The sequence below is a fragment of the Colletotrichum siamense genome (genome assembly GCF_013390195.1).
Source record: "Colletotrichum siamense strain Cg363 chromosome Unknown KSG_Cg363_contig10, whole genome shotgun sequence".
Taxonomy (NCBI): domain Eukaryota; kingdom Fungi; phylum Ascomycota; class Sordariomycetes; order Glomerellales; family Glomerellaceae; genus Colletotrichum; species Colletotrichum siamense.
This window is the reverse complement of record NW_023501023.1, coordinates 281,824-295,139: the sequence shown is the minus strand read 5'-3', so window position 1 is coordinate 295,139 and position 13,316 is coordinate 281,824. Positions and strand designations below refer to the sequence as shown.

The window sequence follows — 13,316 nt, the reverse complement described above, 5'->3', positions numbered from 1 at the left end:
AGAGACAAGCCAAAGTCATCTTTCTGCCCGAGATGCTGTGACCCTCAGGATTTCTTTCCCGACCCAACCCAATGGCTGCGGCGCAGGTACCACCACATGTCGATGCAGGACCGCCGCCAATTGGCAACCAGCATTTGGGCGATTGCCATAGAAACAGCCAGCTGCGGGTGATGTCACCGGGGAAAGCCACGGCCGCCAGCTGGCAGGGTCTGACTTCTTCAACTGCAGGGACCATGTGCATCAGCCACATTCAGCACTGAGGAAGGGACTCCAGCCACAGTCACTCTGCAACAGGGCTGAGGCGGTGCATATCGAATTAATTCCCCGTGGAGGGGTCCGTTCACGTCTCCCGTCTCTCTCTCCAGTCATTTCCAGCTGGAAATTGGGGTCGCCGCTCATCTGCCGCCTGCCGTCTGCCATCAGCCGGCCACTGTGAACGCTGAACTGCCATTTCGTAGCAGCCAACAGCCAACAGCAGCAGCCTCCACCAAACTTCTTCAAGTGAGGTCGGGACTTGGAGGCGGAAGCACATGAAACATTTGGCCGCCCACCTTCAGCGTCACAATCCCGCCGCCGCCCACCGAGCCTCACCCCTCGCTCCAAACCCAGCAGTCTTTATTCTTTGTTTCTCCAAACCCTGCATTCTGCGCTGCTGTCCATCGTCATCGTCTCAAATGCAACTGCGTGTTGGTTGCAAAGTTGACTGTCCATTGACGCCCGCGTAGCATATTAGAGACAACTACTACTACAGACATGCTTCCCACCGCCTGGGCACCCAACCCCTAAACTTCCAGATTAAACACGGCCGCCTCCAGCAGCACTGACACCCAACAATACGAGCCGGAACCTCTCAACCAAACCCCCGAACCGTCACCGACTCGTGGTCAGGTCTCCTCCTCCTCCTCCTCCTCCGACACCGCCTTTCGCTCTCTCGCAACTGCCACTTGGCCCGGTCGGCCCTGACTCTGCATTTCATTTTTCGCTGCCCGCAGTCCCGTCCAGTCCAAAATTCCCCGGCCCACGAGGCTGCCATCCCCAAGACACCCCGGGACCCCTTGGCCCATCATTTCATAGCAGCCTTGCAGATTCTACCTTGCCTACCCACCGACAGCCTGTCGCCTGTCGACTTTGGTCTCAGTCGCGCATCGCCATCGCAGGTTGCCGAGACACCGCCCCCCGCAGTCCCGAGCACTTTCCACGCGCTTTAGGAAACGACGCCCTCGTCAGCGAAAGCCTGAGGTGCATTCTTGTCTGTCATTGTGCGCATTACTGCTGCTGTTGCTGCCGCTGCTGCTACTCGACATACACCGCGATTTCGAGTTCTGCTGCAACCAACGACAACCTCCGCCGCAATGAGCCAAATCCTTACCTCTCGGCAAGCCGAGGAGCTGTTCGTCAACCCGCCAAACGTCTTGCGGGGCACTACTGACCAGCATTGCGCAGGCACAAGGCCATCATCGCCTACCTCTCCTCGAGCAACCTGCCCAACGCTGCCAATGCCCTGCGGGAGGAGCTGCAGATCGGCGAAGCCTTTGACGCAGCCACCTCCAAGAAATATGAAGGTCTCCTCGAGAAGAAGTGGACCAGTGTAGTGAGGCTACAGAAAAAGGTCCATCATCCCGTTTATCGCGATACGCTTGGTTGCACGAGACTGACCTCGGTCTAGATCATGGAGCTCGAGTCCCGAACTGCCTCGCTACAATCCGAGATCGACAACGCGACACCGACCTCGCTTTCCCGACGAAACCAGGATCCCACCAGCTGGCTGCCCCGTTCCCCCGCCCGCCACACCCTCCAATCCCACCGAGATCCCATCACCTGCGTCGCCTTCCATCCCGTTTTTTCGTCTCTGGCCTCGGGGTCCGAGGACTATACCATCAAGATCTGGGACTGGGAGCTGGGCGAGCTCGAAAGAACAATCAAGGGCCACACCAAGGCCGTCCTGGACGTCGATTTTGGAGGGCCGCGAGGTGCTACCCTGCTGGCCTCTTGCTCGAGCGATTTGACAATCAAGCTTTGGGACCCTTCAGACGAGTACAAAAACATCCGAACGTTGCCCGGCCACGATCACAGCGTCAGTGCGGTGCGGTTCATACCATCGGGCGCTGCAGGCGCGGGGAGCTCAGGAAACCTACTCGTTTCAGCCAGTCGAGACAAGACTCTGCGCATTTGGGATGTTTCCACGGGGTACTGCGTCAAGACCCTGCGAGGGCATGCGGACTGGGTCCGAGACGTCTGTCCGTCGCCCGACGGCCGCTTCCTCCTCTCGGCCGGAAACGATCAGACAGGTCGCCTTTGGGACATCAGCGCTGCGAATCCCGAGGTCAAGCTCACGCTGGTCGGTCACGAACATGTGGTCGAGTGCTGCACACTTGCGCCAGCGACGGCATACCCGCACTTGGCCACGTTGGCAGGCCTCAAGAAGCCGCCACCAGCAACGAGCACGGTGGAGTTTATGGCGACGGGCAGTCGTGACAAGGTGATCCGTCTGTGGGATGCCCGGGGCAACTGCATAAAGACCCTGACGGGCCACGACAACTGGGTGCGCGCTCTCGTTTTCCATCCCGGAGGCAAGTACCTCCTCAGTGTATCCGACGATAAGACATTACGATGCTGGGATCTCGCTCAGGAGGGCAAGTGCGTCAAGGTGCTGGACGACGTGCATGGTCACTTTGTCTCGTGCCTGCGATGGGCACCGGGTATTGTTCGCGAGGCGGCAACGAACGGCGACGGGCAGAACGGCGCCAACGGGACCCCGAGCAAGGCGGCAAAGCCGGCCGAGGTTTCGATCCGGTGCGTGATCGCGACAGGAAGCGTCGACTTGAACGTTCGCATCTTTGCCAACTAGAGCGTCACCATTGTGGATACAGTACAGTACAGTGCAAGCAAGTACGGACAACAGACGCCGAATGAGGCGGTGCCGCGCCGCGGTCGAAGAGCAGGAGGGTACGAGGCCGAGGCGCCGAGAGAGAGAGAGAGAGAGGTGTCGGCAGCAAACTTGAAGGCGTAACGATTCACATGAGGCAATGGGTCATACGGGAGGCAGGCGTCAACAGGGGTCAAAAGTACGGCGTACCATCTGACGATTACGTGATGCCCTTCGCTGATTGATATAGATTTTAGGGGAGCTGTACATAATCGAATAGATACCCGCAACATGTCCTCGCTGGGCTTCAACAGACGCTTTTGGTTTCCGAGCGGCGATGTGAGCATGGGACGACGCTTGTGGTGTCGTGATTGTTGGGCTGTGTGCACCAGCTGCAAGCAATTTGCGGCTGAGACGTCGGCGTCGATTTGTCTGGGGAACGCGGCGAACGGTCTCCGGGATGTGGAGATGACGACCGGCCGTCGGGGAATTGTGGCTGCTGACGTTGTTCGGCATGGCTGATTTAGAGTGAGACAAGAGTTATGGCAATTTGGTTTTTGCATCTAGAACTCGACCACCATATGGAGCTCTCTAAAATGGAAGAAGGTGCATGCTGAAATAAACTGCCTTGATTTGTGTTGATGGGAAAAAAAGAAGGGTATCCTAGTGACCTCGCGAAATATGAATAATCCTGATGCTGTTTTCCTCCTACTCTCCACCACAAATGACATGCTACAACACCATCCACGAACTCGTTCCCCATGTGCTCGAAATAAACCTCCAGTTCGGGAAACACACCTACACAACCCCGGTCAATCCCAGGCCTCAACCGTTGTAGGCACCGTGCCAATGGACCTCCGTGCGACCGCTGCGATGGTACGTCGCGAGCGGGATCCCACACTGCCATGTCAAAGTCAGAGTCAGCCCCCATGTTCGTCTCAGGATACACGGAACAACCAAAAGCGAAAGCGAAATGAAGACGAACGTAAACGTACCTTTGCGCACTTGTGCCTCGCGTCCTTGAGGGAGGTAAAGAAGTACGGGATGCAGCCCAGACAGCTCACGAAGCAGACGATGGCAGCAAGGGCATGGGTGAAGCCGCCCGAGGTGTACTCGACGGCGGTGACGCCGCGGGCGTGGCAGTCGGGGCACTCGATGGGCGCTGGGTGCGGGCCGAGGGCGGGGAGGGGCGTGCCGTACGGAGCGAAGTTTTGGGGGCCGCCGCCGCCGCCTTGGGGGAAGGATTGCTGTGCGTGTGGTTGTTGGGGGTTGTAGTAGCCTCCGCCGGCGTTTGGGTCTGGAGGGCTGCCGTATTTGGGCATCTCGTAGCCTTGGGATTGAGGGCCCGGGGTGTGCTGGTGGTGATGTGGCGGCGCGTAGCCTGGCGGAGGGCTGGCGGGGGAGATGTAGTTGTTGTCTGACGGGTTCGGGTCTGACGTCGTGGCGGGGTGAGGGCCTGGAGGCGGTTGTGCTGGTTTGTCCATTGTGAGGGTGGGAGTGGATGTGTCTCGCCTGGGATGGTGCGAGGTGGTGATGGGTTGACAATGGTTGGAGACAGAGAGGTGAGTGGTAAGAAGTAAGAACGTATGTGGAAGTTGGAAGTAGAGTTCGGGGCGTCACTCTCTATATCTCAAGTTCAAGAGTCAGATGGGTGTGGCACTGCCCAACGGGCAAGGCAAGCGATTGGAGACGGTGCCGATTTAACCTTGATTTGGGGGTTCGGAGAGTGTCACTTGTACCGAGGCGGCCGGAGGTTGCTTTCCATCCTTTGGCGGCGGCTGCAGGTTGGTTCGAGGCAGATCAGATGAAAGAAGAGGCAGAGCAGGCAGGGTCACGTCTGAAGTGTTGGTGGCACATGTGCATGTGCATGTAGTACTGCAACTGCTACGTAGGTACTCACTTGGTTGGGGGCAACGCAACGAAGAACAAACGCTTCATCCGTCTCAGTGGCCGGGCGCAGTCCGTCGCGCGGTCGAGGGTCTTGGTGAGCGAGAGCGAGGGAGAGCAGAGCTCAGCTCAGCCTGGGATGTTTCTGACGGTGCCCACTGACAATGACACCAACACCACAGAGCTCGGAGGCGATGCCGGGGCGGTGGGTAGCCAGCCCAGAAAGATTGGCAATGACATGGCTTTCCTGGGGTGATCCCTGTCTGGGCGATCATGCTGAGACGGCAAGGACGGGCGGAGCGGTGGCTACGTCGGGACTCCCGCCAAGGGGACGGATGATATCATGGGACTGGCGGTGGAGGAATGGGTAGCTTGATTTGTTGGACTTTGGTGTACGCGCTGAGAGAGAGGAAGAGATGCGCTTGGGATGTGGCGATGCTGCATTTGCAGGAGGGGGAGGGTTGGGCGCTGATTGGACGCAGGGCTGCGATGGCGCTTCTGGGCGGGAGACTGCGCCACAGTGAGAGGGTGTTAGCCACGTTGCGCACTCGCCACACACGACCGGGGTGCTTCACCTGTGGCTGGTGCTGGTGAGTTGGAGTTCGTCTCTTCGTCTCTTTCACCAGTCTGTCTCGATTGCTCAGTAAGGGTTGGACACAATTCCATCAGATGCGATCTGGCTTGATCTTTATGCCGAGTCTAGGAATCTTCAAGAAGTTTCAAATGAAGCATCAGAAAAGGTGATCTGAGAGCATCTTGCTGCCTTTGCTGATCCCCACGGGGTGATCATCAACACTGCCTACGAGATGTCGCAGTCAGGCAAGACAGGCACCATTGAACAGCCTCGAAGTATTTCTGTCGATCAAAGAACCAAGGCCACATGCCGTTGGTTGCTCCATGGATAACCAGAAGATGGACTAGGTAGCGGAGAACTAAACCATCATGACGTCGAAATCAATGGATCGCGTTTTCACTCACAGTCAAGACTCCAAAAACGGCTGATTTCAGAAATAGACAATAATTGATATAATGAAATCCTATTTTATTGCGGCCTGTCTGCCACGTACAAACCAACCACCCCTCAAAACGTCGGCGCAATCCTCGCCTGCTCCTGGCTCGCAACCAACTTGAACGTCCTCAACGTGCTCGTCGACCTCGCACGCGGGTTGTGCATCGACCCCGCCGACAACCGCGTCATCCGCCCCTTCTCGTCCAGCGACAAGGCCGGCGACGCGGGCTGCGACCCCGCCACGCTCCGCGACTTGAGATTCAGCCGGCTCACCATGCTCTGTATCGCCGTGTTGGAGTCCAGCGGCGGCGTCGCCATTGGTGTCGGGATCCCGTGGTGGTGCATCATCATCATCTGGTGATGATGGTGCTGCTGCGACGACAGCGAGGACATGGACCGCCCGCCGTCGGACCCGTTCGTGCCGCGCCGGTTCAGCGGGATCCGGGTCATGGACTCCTCAGCCCGGGACGGCGCGCGCCCGTGGGGGAAGCCTTGGATGTGCAGCGCGTTCGCGGGGCCCGGAGCCCGTCCCCTCGTAGGCGAGCGACTCGAGCCGCGGCTCGACGGCGGGGTGGTCACGCCGTGCGAGGGGAACTGCGGCTGATTCGCGGCGACCATCTGCTCGAAGGACATGTTGAGCGGCATCGGCGGCATTTTACTCAGTCTCCGGATCGCGCGCATGTTCTTGTCGATGAAGGTCGACATGCGGTTCAGCGCGTTGCTATTCTGGTGCGACTCGAATGCCGACGCGCCGTTGACGGGGGCTTCGGTGCGCACCCTGTGCCGTTCGTTGAGCTGCATCGTCTGCGTGGTCGGCGGCAGGGGCGCGGCCACCTGCGGCGCGTTACGGATCGTCTGCTGGATCTGCGAGAGGACGTTGTCGAACTCGACCGTCTCCTGGACGGGTTTGTACCCCGGCGCGGCGCCGACGACGGCGTTCTGGGACAAGACAAAGAAGGACCCGTCGCGGATGCGCCGCCGGACGAGATTCCACCGCGTGCGCGCCGGGTTGCGCTCGATCTCGGGCTGGTAGATGGAACACTGCGCCAGCTTGGAGTAGAACACCTCGAGCCGCTTGGCCATGCGCTCGAGGATCTGCATGAGGAACTGGCAGAGGGCGGTGACGCGCTGGGCGTCTGAGGCCGCGTCGAGGTTCATGATGGTGTCGAAGGCGTCCATGCCGTGGCACGCCTCCTCGCGAATGTCCTCGAGCAGCTCGATGTCGAGCTGCACGGACTTGTTGGCGTAGTCCATGATGCCGCGCTCCATGAAGCGCGCGGGCTCCGAGTCGCAGATGAACTGACCGATGCGGGAGACTTCCTTCGAGGTGGCGACGGCGTCGGACGACGTCTTGGCGCGGGCGATGATGCCGAGGATGTCGGGGAGCTTGGTGTCTGCGCCGGGGGACGCGGCGTTGTTGGCCATAGCGAAGGAGAGCTTCAGCACGAGTTCCTGAAACTTGGGCCCGAAGAGCGCGGAGAAGCCACCCTGGAGGAGGCGGGATTGGTACTGGTAGAAGATGCGCACGCCGAGCATGTTGATGAGGCTGCCCTGGAACCAGAGCTTCGAGGAACCGAGGATGTCGTCCATCTCGAACTGCTGCGAGACGAGCGTCTCGACGGTCGTGCGGAGGTAGGCGGACCACATGTCGTAGAGGCCGCTGAGCTCCTCGGCGTCGTGGTACTCCGGCTTGGGCGTCAGATGGCCCACAAAGTACTTGGTGAGCAGGCTGGCGACTTCGGGGTTGTTGGTGTGCGCCAGGTTATCAAACGACTTGGTGCAGTCTACGCCGGCGTTCGATTTGATAATCAGCGTGCCGCCGGGGTGCATCGGGCAGAAGTCCGTCACGTCGTAGACGGACCCGTGGACGCTGATCCACATCCGTCCCCCGGGCCGGTGGCCGGTGTGGGAGGCCAGCTGGGAGAGCGGGATCGTGGGGCGGTTGCAGGGCAGCGGCTTGGGCGTCATGAAGACGTCCAGCATGATCCGGCGCTCGGCGAAGGCGGTGTTGATGATGAGGTCCGTCGACTCCATCGTCGCCGTGCGGTGGTTGTAGATAGCCTTGCGCAAGCCGCTCATGACGGAGTCGAAGACGGCCACCGAGCCACAGATGTACAGGTATCCGCCCAGGCCGCCCTGCTTCTTGGACATGACCAGATCACACACGCTGGCGCCCTGCTCCGCGATGAGCGAGTCAATGTACCGCGGCTCGGTGCGGCGCTCGACCAGGTCCCTCATGTAGGGGTCGTACGCCAGGCCGCGGCTGTCGCGGGAGAAGGCGAGGTGGACCTCCATGAAGCCGGCGTTGACGTACTGCCGCAGCTCGTCCTCGTAGCAGAACTTTTCGCGGTTCTGCACGCCGAGGAAGAGCATGTTGCGTCCGACGGAGCGGCCGCAGCGGGCCTGCCAGAAGCTTCGGAACGGCGCGATGCCGCTGCCGCCGGCGAAGAAGGCACAGGGCGCGGAGGCGTCAAGGGGAAGTTGGAAGGCGATGGGGCGCGAGATGCCGATCAGGAGCTCGTCTTCGTCAGACACAAAGTCGTCCGGTGAGCCGACGGCAGGGTTGAGGTAGCCGCTGCTGACGCCGGAGCGGGTGATGGTGGACTTCCCGGCGAAGGTGGCGCAGAGGTTGTATTCTGCGCGGGAGATGGTAAGGTCCAGGGTGCTGGGGAGGAGTTCCTCAGGATAGTTGGAGATGGAGTATGTCCTGGGCACTTCGACGGGGATGAGGTCGCTTAGCCAGGGGATGTTGTTGGAGAGGTCGAACGCCTGGTCCCAGATGTGCGTCGGTGTATCCATCACGGCGGCTTGGAGGAGGTCACCGAGGGAGCCACGGACTGGCCATTCGTCTGTTGCCAGTACTTGGAGGACAGTGTTGGATGACGCCCTCAGCATGGCATGGATCTTGAGGACAAGCTCTTGGGTCAAGGGGGCAAGGTGGCCTCGACGCAGAATATCCTTGACCATCAGCTTCTTCACTTGCGACGAAGGGCTGGCGACGCCATGGTTAGAGACGGTATCGAGATGCTCGGCGAAACGGGACCACTTGCGGTCGAGGAGGACAGGAGCGTCGAGCATCGAGTCGAGGCCGAGGGCCGCGGCGACCTTGGCACACTCCTCCCAGCTGTTGAGGGGCATGATGGCGAGGCGGTCGCCGGGCTGGAAGGTGATGCCCGTGTTGTGCAGGTCGAGGGTGACCATGGCGATGGACCGCTCGTGGTCTGAGTCGACGAAGGATCGGGTGAGGATGCGTGACTTGTAGCGGCACTCCTCGAAAGTCCCGCGCATCTCATGGGGTTCGACGGGGATGTTCCCGCGGTATGGCTCCAAGCGTTCCTTCATGGCATCCGAGAACTGGCGATGGACCTCCTCCCATGGTCTTCCCGAGTCGTCAGAGGCACCCGACGCGCCGTTTGTTTCCGTGCGGCCCGTTTTGGACGCAACCTCCAGGATACCAAACACCTTATACCGATGCGTTCCCATGAACCCACGTTCGCCCGTGTAAGCTTCGATGATGCCGTCCAACACGCCCATGAGACGGGGATCCCCAGACTGTTTGACGTATTCGGGGATGCGGTAATGGTACTCGACAGAGGCGATGAACGCTCGGAGGTTGGAGGGGAGCCAGGCTCTGAGGTGCAGCCCTTCGTTTCCCAGGAATGAATCATACTTCTTGCGGCCGAGGAAGGCGTCCATGAGCAGGTAGGGGGGAAACTGGAGGCCCGAAGCGGCGGGACATCTCTTAGATAGGGGCGCGGAGAACTTGCCCCATCGCACCCACTCGGCGGCAGACACGTAGTTGTCGCCCGAATTCGGGTTGGTCGAGATGGAGTGAAAGGCGTTCGGCATTCGTTCGAGGATCTCCTTGAGTCTGATCATCTCTCGCAAGAGGCCTTCGTTGTTTCGGTTCATGACGTGTTCCTGGCAGGCTGCGATGGCATCAGGGCCATGCTGGAAAGACGCTATCAATGTGTCAGCATGCGTAGGTCTTTCAAAACGCGATTTCGTACTAACCCGACGTGTCAGCGCATCCTTTCAAAAACGCAATCTCGGTCCGCTCTCCGAACATGGGCCATCGCAAGTCTGTATTATCGAAGCGGCCGATGTAGGGGTAGATCGAAGTCGGGTCCCGCACTTTGATATTGTACGAGGCCTGGTCGAAGAAGGTCAAGTGCGGGATGGCGCGTCCCATGCGTCTCGAAACCTGCCAGTAGGGAAGTCCAATCGTCCTCGGGATCCCGACCAGCTCAGGCCCCAGATCGTCGCTCATCTCGACGCGGGGCTTTGTTGAAATGGAGTTGATGCTGACCCCGTCGTATCCGTCATTCTTGTCTTCGTACCGGTAGATGGAGCACAGCATGCCCAGTGCAACGATGGCTGCCCACAATGCCTGGTCGGGAATGTTGTCCTCCGTTCCTTCGACGAGAGGCAGCGCGGCGACGGACTCGCGCACACGTCCTCTGGAAACGCAACCGGGCATGCGCTCGCAGAGGTCGGACCACACTCGTCCCGGGCTGTTGGCGAGAGCACCGGCGGCCTCGTTGGAGTCAGGCGGCTGGAAGCCGTACTCGGCGCTGAGGTAGCCGTCCTTCCACCCGGTTTGATGCCCGATTCCCTCGGCTCGGAGGATGACTTGACGGGCTGGCGCGCCCAGGGCCACAGCCAAGAGGTCTCTGTCGTCGGCTACAAGCGTGTCGACGTTCTTGACTTGTGTAATTGTCTCTGCCGAGGGGATGTCTGCGTAAATAATCTCGTTGATGGCCTTGCGCTCTCGGGCACGAAGCCACTCGTCCACATCGACACCTCGAGGGATCTGCCAGAGTCAGCTCCATGTGGCCTTGAACCGCCTATTCCTCCTCACTCACGTCGAAAGCTGCATGTAGGTCACCAGGCTGCGTGTATCCCGAAAATGAGCAACCCCGGGGACCAACTCTCCTGCTCGCAGACTGCCCGTGATTTCCCGCAGGACATCTTCCACCACCAATGGACCCCGAAACGGGACACGATCGTTCAGACATGATTATTAGAATAAGACGCCAGGGACCTGCCTCTGGAATAGAGAGCAAGATTAGACAGTAAAGCCACCTGGGCAAAGAGTGTGAAAAGGTGCCGTCAAGGCTAGAAAGAAGAGAAACGAAAATACACACAAAACACACAAACACGAAGGTGGTTGTAGAACACTATCAAGATGATAGCCCTAGAAGACTAACTTCATCCGACCGGCTACCGGAGACGCGCGGGAGACGGGATGACATTGATATGTACTAATATGTATGCAAAGCATCTCAGCTGTTCACGACCGGGGATGTAGGGGAGCTAGCGCCAACTTGGCGGTGCAGGCCCAAACATGGCATCCTTGACAGCGTGCAGCGACAGCCTCACGCTAGTGATTAACCGTATTTGAGACGTTGATGAGGTGGTTCTAGACCGGGGGGGATGATGGCGGCTCCTGGCCGGTGTCAAGAATCGAGGGAGCCCATGTGGCCGCCCGAGGAGGGGTGTGGTGGAAAGTGCCGTGGCGGTCTGGGGAAAGCCACAAGCGCAACCACAGCGCCAGGCGTGACGTGACGTTGGAAGAGAAGCAAGCGAAATTGCGAGTGTAAAGACGCCCGTGAGGCTATTCGGGGTGGTTAGTCCGTCCCTGGTTGGCGGTGGCCCTGCTCCCCTGTTTTGGGAACGTGATGAGACGATGCCAAGTGCCGCACAAGGTTGTAGGGGCCTGTGCTGGTGGAGCCGTGAAGATGGTCTGAACTACAGATGACAGGTCCGCGGCGTTGTTGATGGATGATGGCCGGGGTTCAGTTGGACTCAGGTGGCGAGTAACATCGACCGGATGTTTGCTTCGCCTTGCGTTGGTGTTACCTTGGCGATGGCCAGCGGTGGGAGTGAGCGCGTAGGAGGAGGAGCATCGGGGTGCTGTTACATCCTTTACATCCTCGAGGCCGCTCTTGTGTCTTTAGAAAGCGCAGCCATATCTCTTCACTTGAATCAGACAGTCACATTCGTGATGGCCGAGTGCAGTTTACCGCTGGTCTTTGCCCTGCCATTGGGGGCCGGACAAGTCTTCCTGCGTCTTGGTTCCTGATCATCCGGTAGAGAAACGTCCACCTGGACATCATCAGTCAGATCATATCACAGTCTGATCGCCAGGCATTCCAATCGAACGCCACACAAGTGACCCAGAAATAACTTCATGGCATCGGAGAATCGGCTTGTTTCCTTGTGTCTCTGTTCCAGGTCACCGCAGTGGACCCTCCGCATTGCGAAGAAGCCTTCTCGATCTTATCATCACGGCCCCCAAATCCCGCGGGAATGTATCCCAAAGCACAGCTCTCCACCGTCTTCGTCGTGGCAGGCGGATCCAATGGGGCCACAACGAGCTCGGAGCATCGTGCTGCCGTGCGCGGAGAGATCTCGTAGGGGGCCATAACAGTCGGAAATCGGACGTTGGTAGGCGGTGTCTATGACAGCTACGCTAAAATGAGCATTGTGATTGGGGAGGGCGCGCTCTGGGGCTCGTCCGAATATTCTTTTCTTCCTCTTCAACTTTGGCCCCCCAGGTTTCACGGCTGTGGTTGTTTCAAAGTGGTGACGTGGGCTCGAAAGGCACAGGAGCACGAAGGAAGAGCTGAAGACATGGTGAGAACCAGGGGTGAACAGAAGAAGACTGGAGGGCAGGGGTCGTAGAAGGGATGAGGCTCCCACTTCCCGAACCTTTTTTGCTTTAAACTTCTTTGGCACTTCTTCTTAGTGTTTACATAAGCGCATTTCATTGGTTGGCAAGATCTACGTTGACGGGGGAGGTGTTCGTCCAGTTTCAGGGGCTCAAACTGCCACTTTGCGCTATTGCTTCAGACGAGGCGCTGACATCTTGGCTGGCCTCAACGGTGTCACGGTCAACATGGAAGAGGAAAAGGAAAAGCGGCCACTCAGCCATGTGGAAGCAAGCCCATAGGCTCGCCCGTCTTTGGCTCGTCTTCTCGAATGCTCATTGAACGGCACAGGTTAAGCTTAGAATTATCCTTGAATAACCTAATGCAACAGGCTGCTCCAGGAATACACCTCCATCATCCAATGATCGCGAATTCCTCCTCGCCGTCACGGTGTTTCTGCCCCCTTTCCGGCGATCACGCTCGCGTGTCACACCGCCAAGGAACCTCCCGAACCTCAACTGCCGCAGGGAACTTCCCGTCAAGCAACCCAAGAAATCTCTTCTTCCGTCGAACCCCAGCAAGCGCTCGGATTGTCGTGTGCGTGCCTGTCTCTCCCAATCTCCATGTTTTATGCTCCGCTGCTTATTGCGGCTTGGCTTTGCAACTTCCAAGCTCCATTCCCACAACGCCTGCGACCCGCAATCCTGTTTCCCAAAAAGCTTGGTATCAAGAGCTTGGAGCAGGGCTATTTTCTGTTAGCTAATGGCATAACTTGAGAACCTTAAGCTGGCCCCGGCCAAGGGTCTGTCGCAACGTATCTGCTTGGGGGAAATGTCCGTCCGTCCGGCCGAAGAAGAGCTGGGATGGCGTATATGACAGGTCGACCAAGTCCGAGTCGGGT

The 13,316-nt window shown here is 58.9% G+C and overlaps 3 protein-coding genes across 3 annotated transcripts; 1 reads left to right on the top strand and 2 right to left on the bottom strand.

The window, feature by feature from the left end:
- Window positions 1–1,352: 1,352 nt before the first annotated feature.
- CGCS363_v013989 (Nuclear distribution protein) lies at window positions 1,353–2,848 on the top strand (the record flags this gene model as incomplete). The annotated part of the gene is made up of 3 exons (XM_036645838.1): window positions 1,353–1,390; window positions 1,444–1,609; window positions 1,667–2,848. The coding sequence occupies 3 exons, from the start codon at window positions 1,353–1,355 to the stop codon at window positions 2,846–2,848; spliced, it is 1,386 nt and encodes a 461-aa protein (XP_036488037.1).
- An 843-nt stretch (window positions 2,849–3,691) lies between these two features.
- On the bottom strand, window positions 3,692–4,350 carry CGCS363_v013988 (Cell death-inducing p53-target protein 1-like protein; the record flags this gene model as incomplete). The annotated part of the gene is made up of 2 exons (XM_036645837.1): window positions 3,692–3,766; window positions 3,862–4,350. 2 exons carry the CDS (start codon window positions 4,348–4,350, stop codon window positions 3,692–3,694), a joined length of 564 nt encoding a protein of 187 aa, XP_036488673.1.
- Window positions 4,351–5,834: 1,484 nt separating this feature from the next.
- On the bottom strand, window positions 5,835–10,780 carry cysJ (Sulfite reductase [NADPH] flavoprotein alpha-component; the record flags this gene model as incomplete). Its single annotated transcript, XM_036645836.1, has 3 exons — window positions 5,835–9,724; window positions 9,777–10,575; window positions 10,628–10,780. The coding sequence occupies 3 exons, from the start codon at window positions 10,778–10,780 to the stop codon at window positions 5,835–5,837; spliced, it is 4,842 nt and encodes a 1,613-aa protein (XP_036488038.1).
- Between the last annotated feature and the right edge of the window lie 2,536 nt (window positions 10,781–13,316).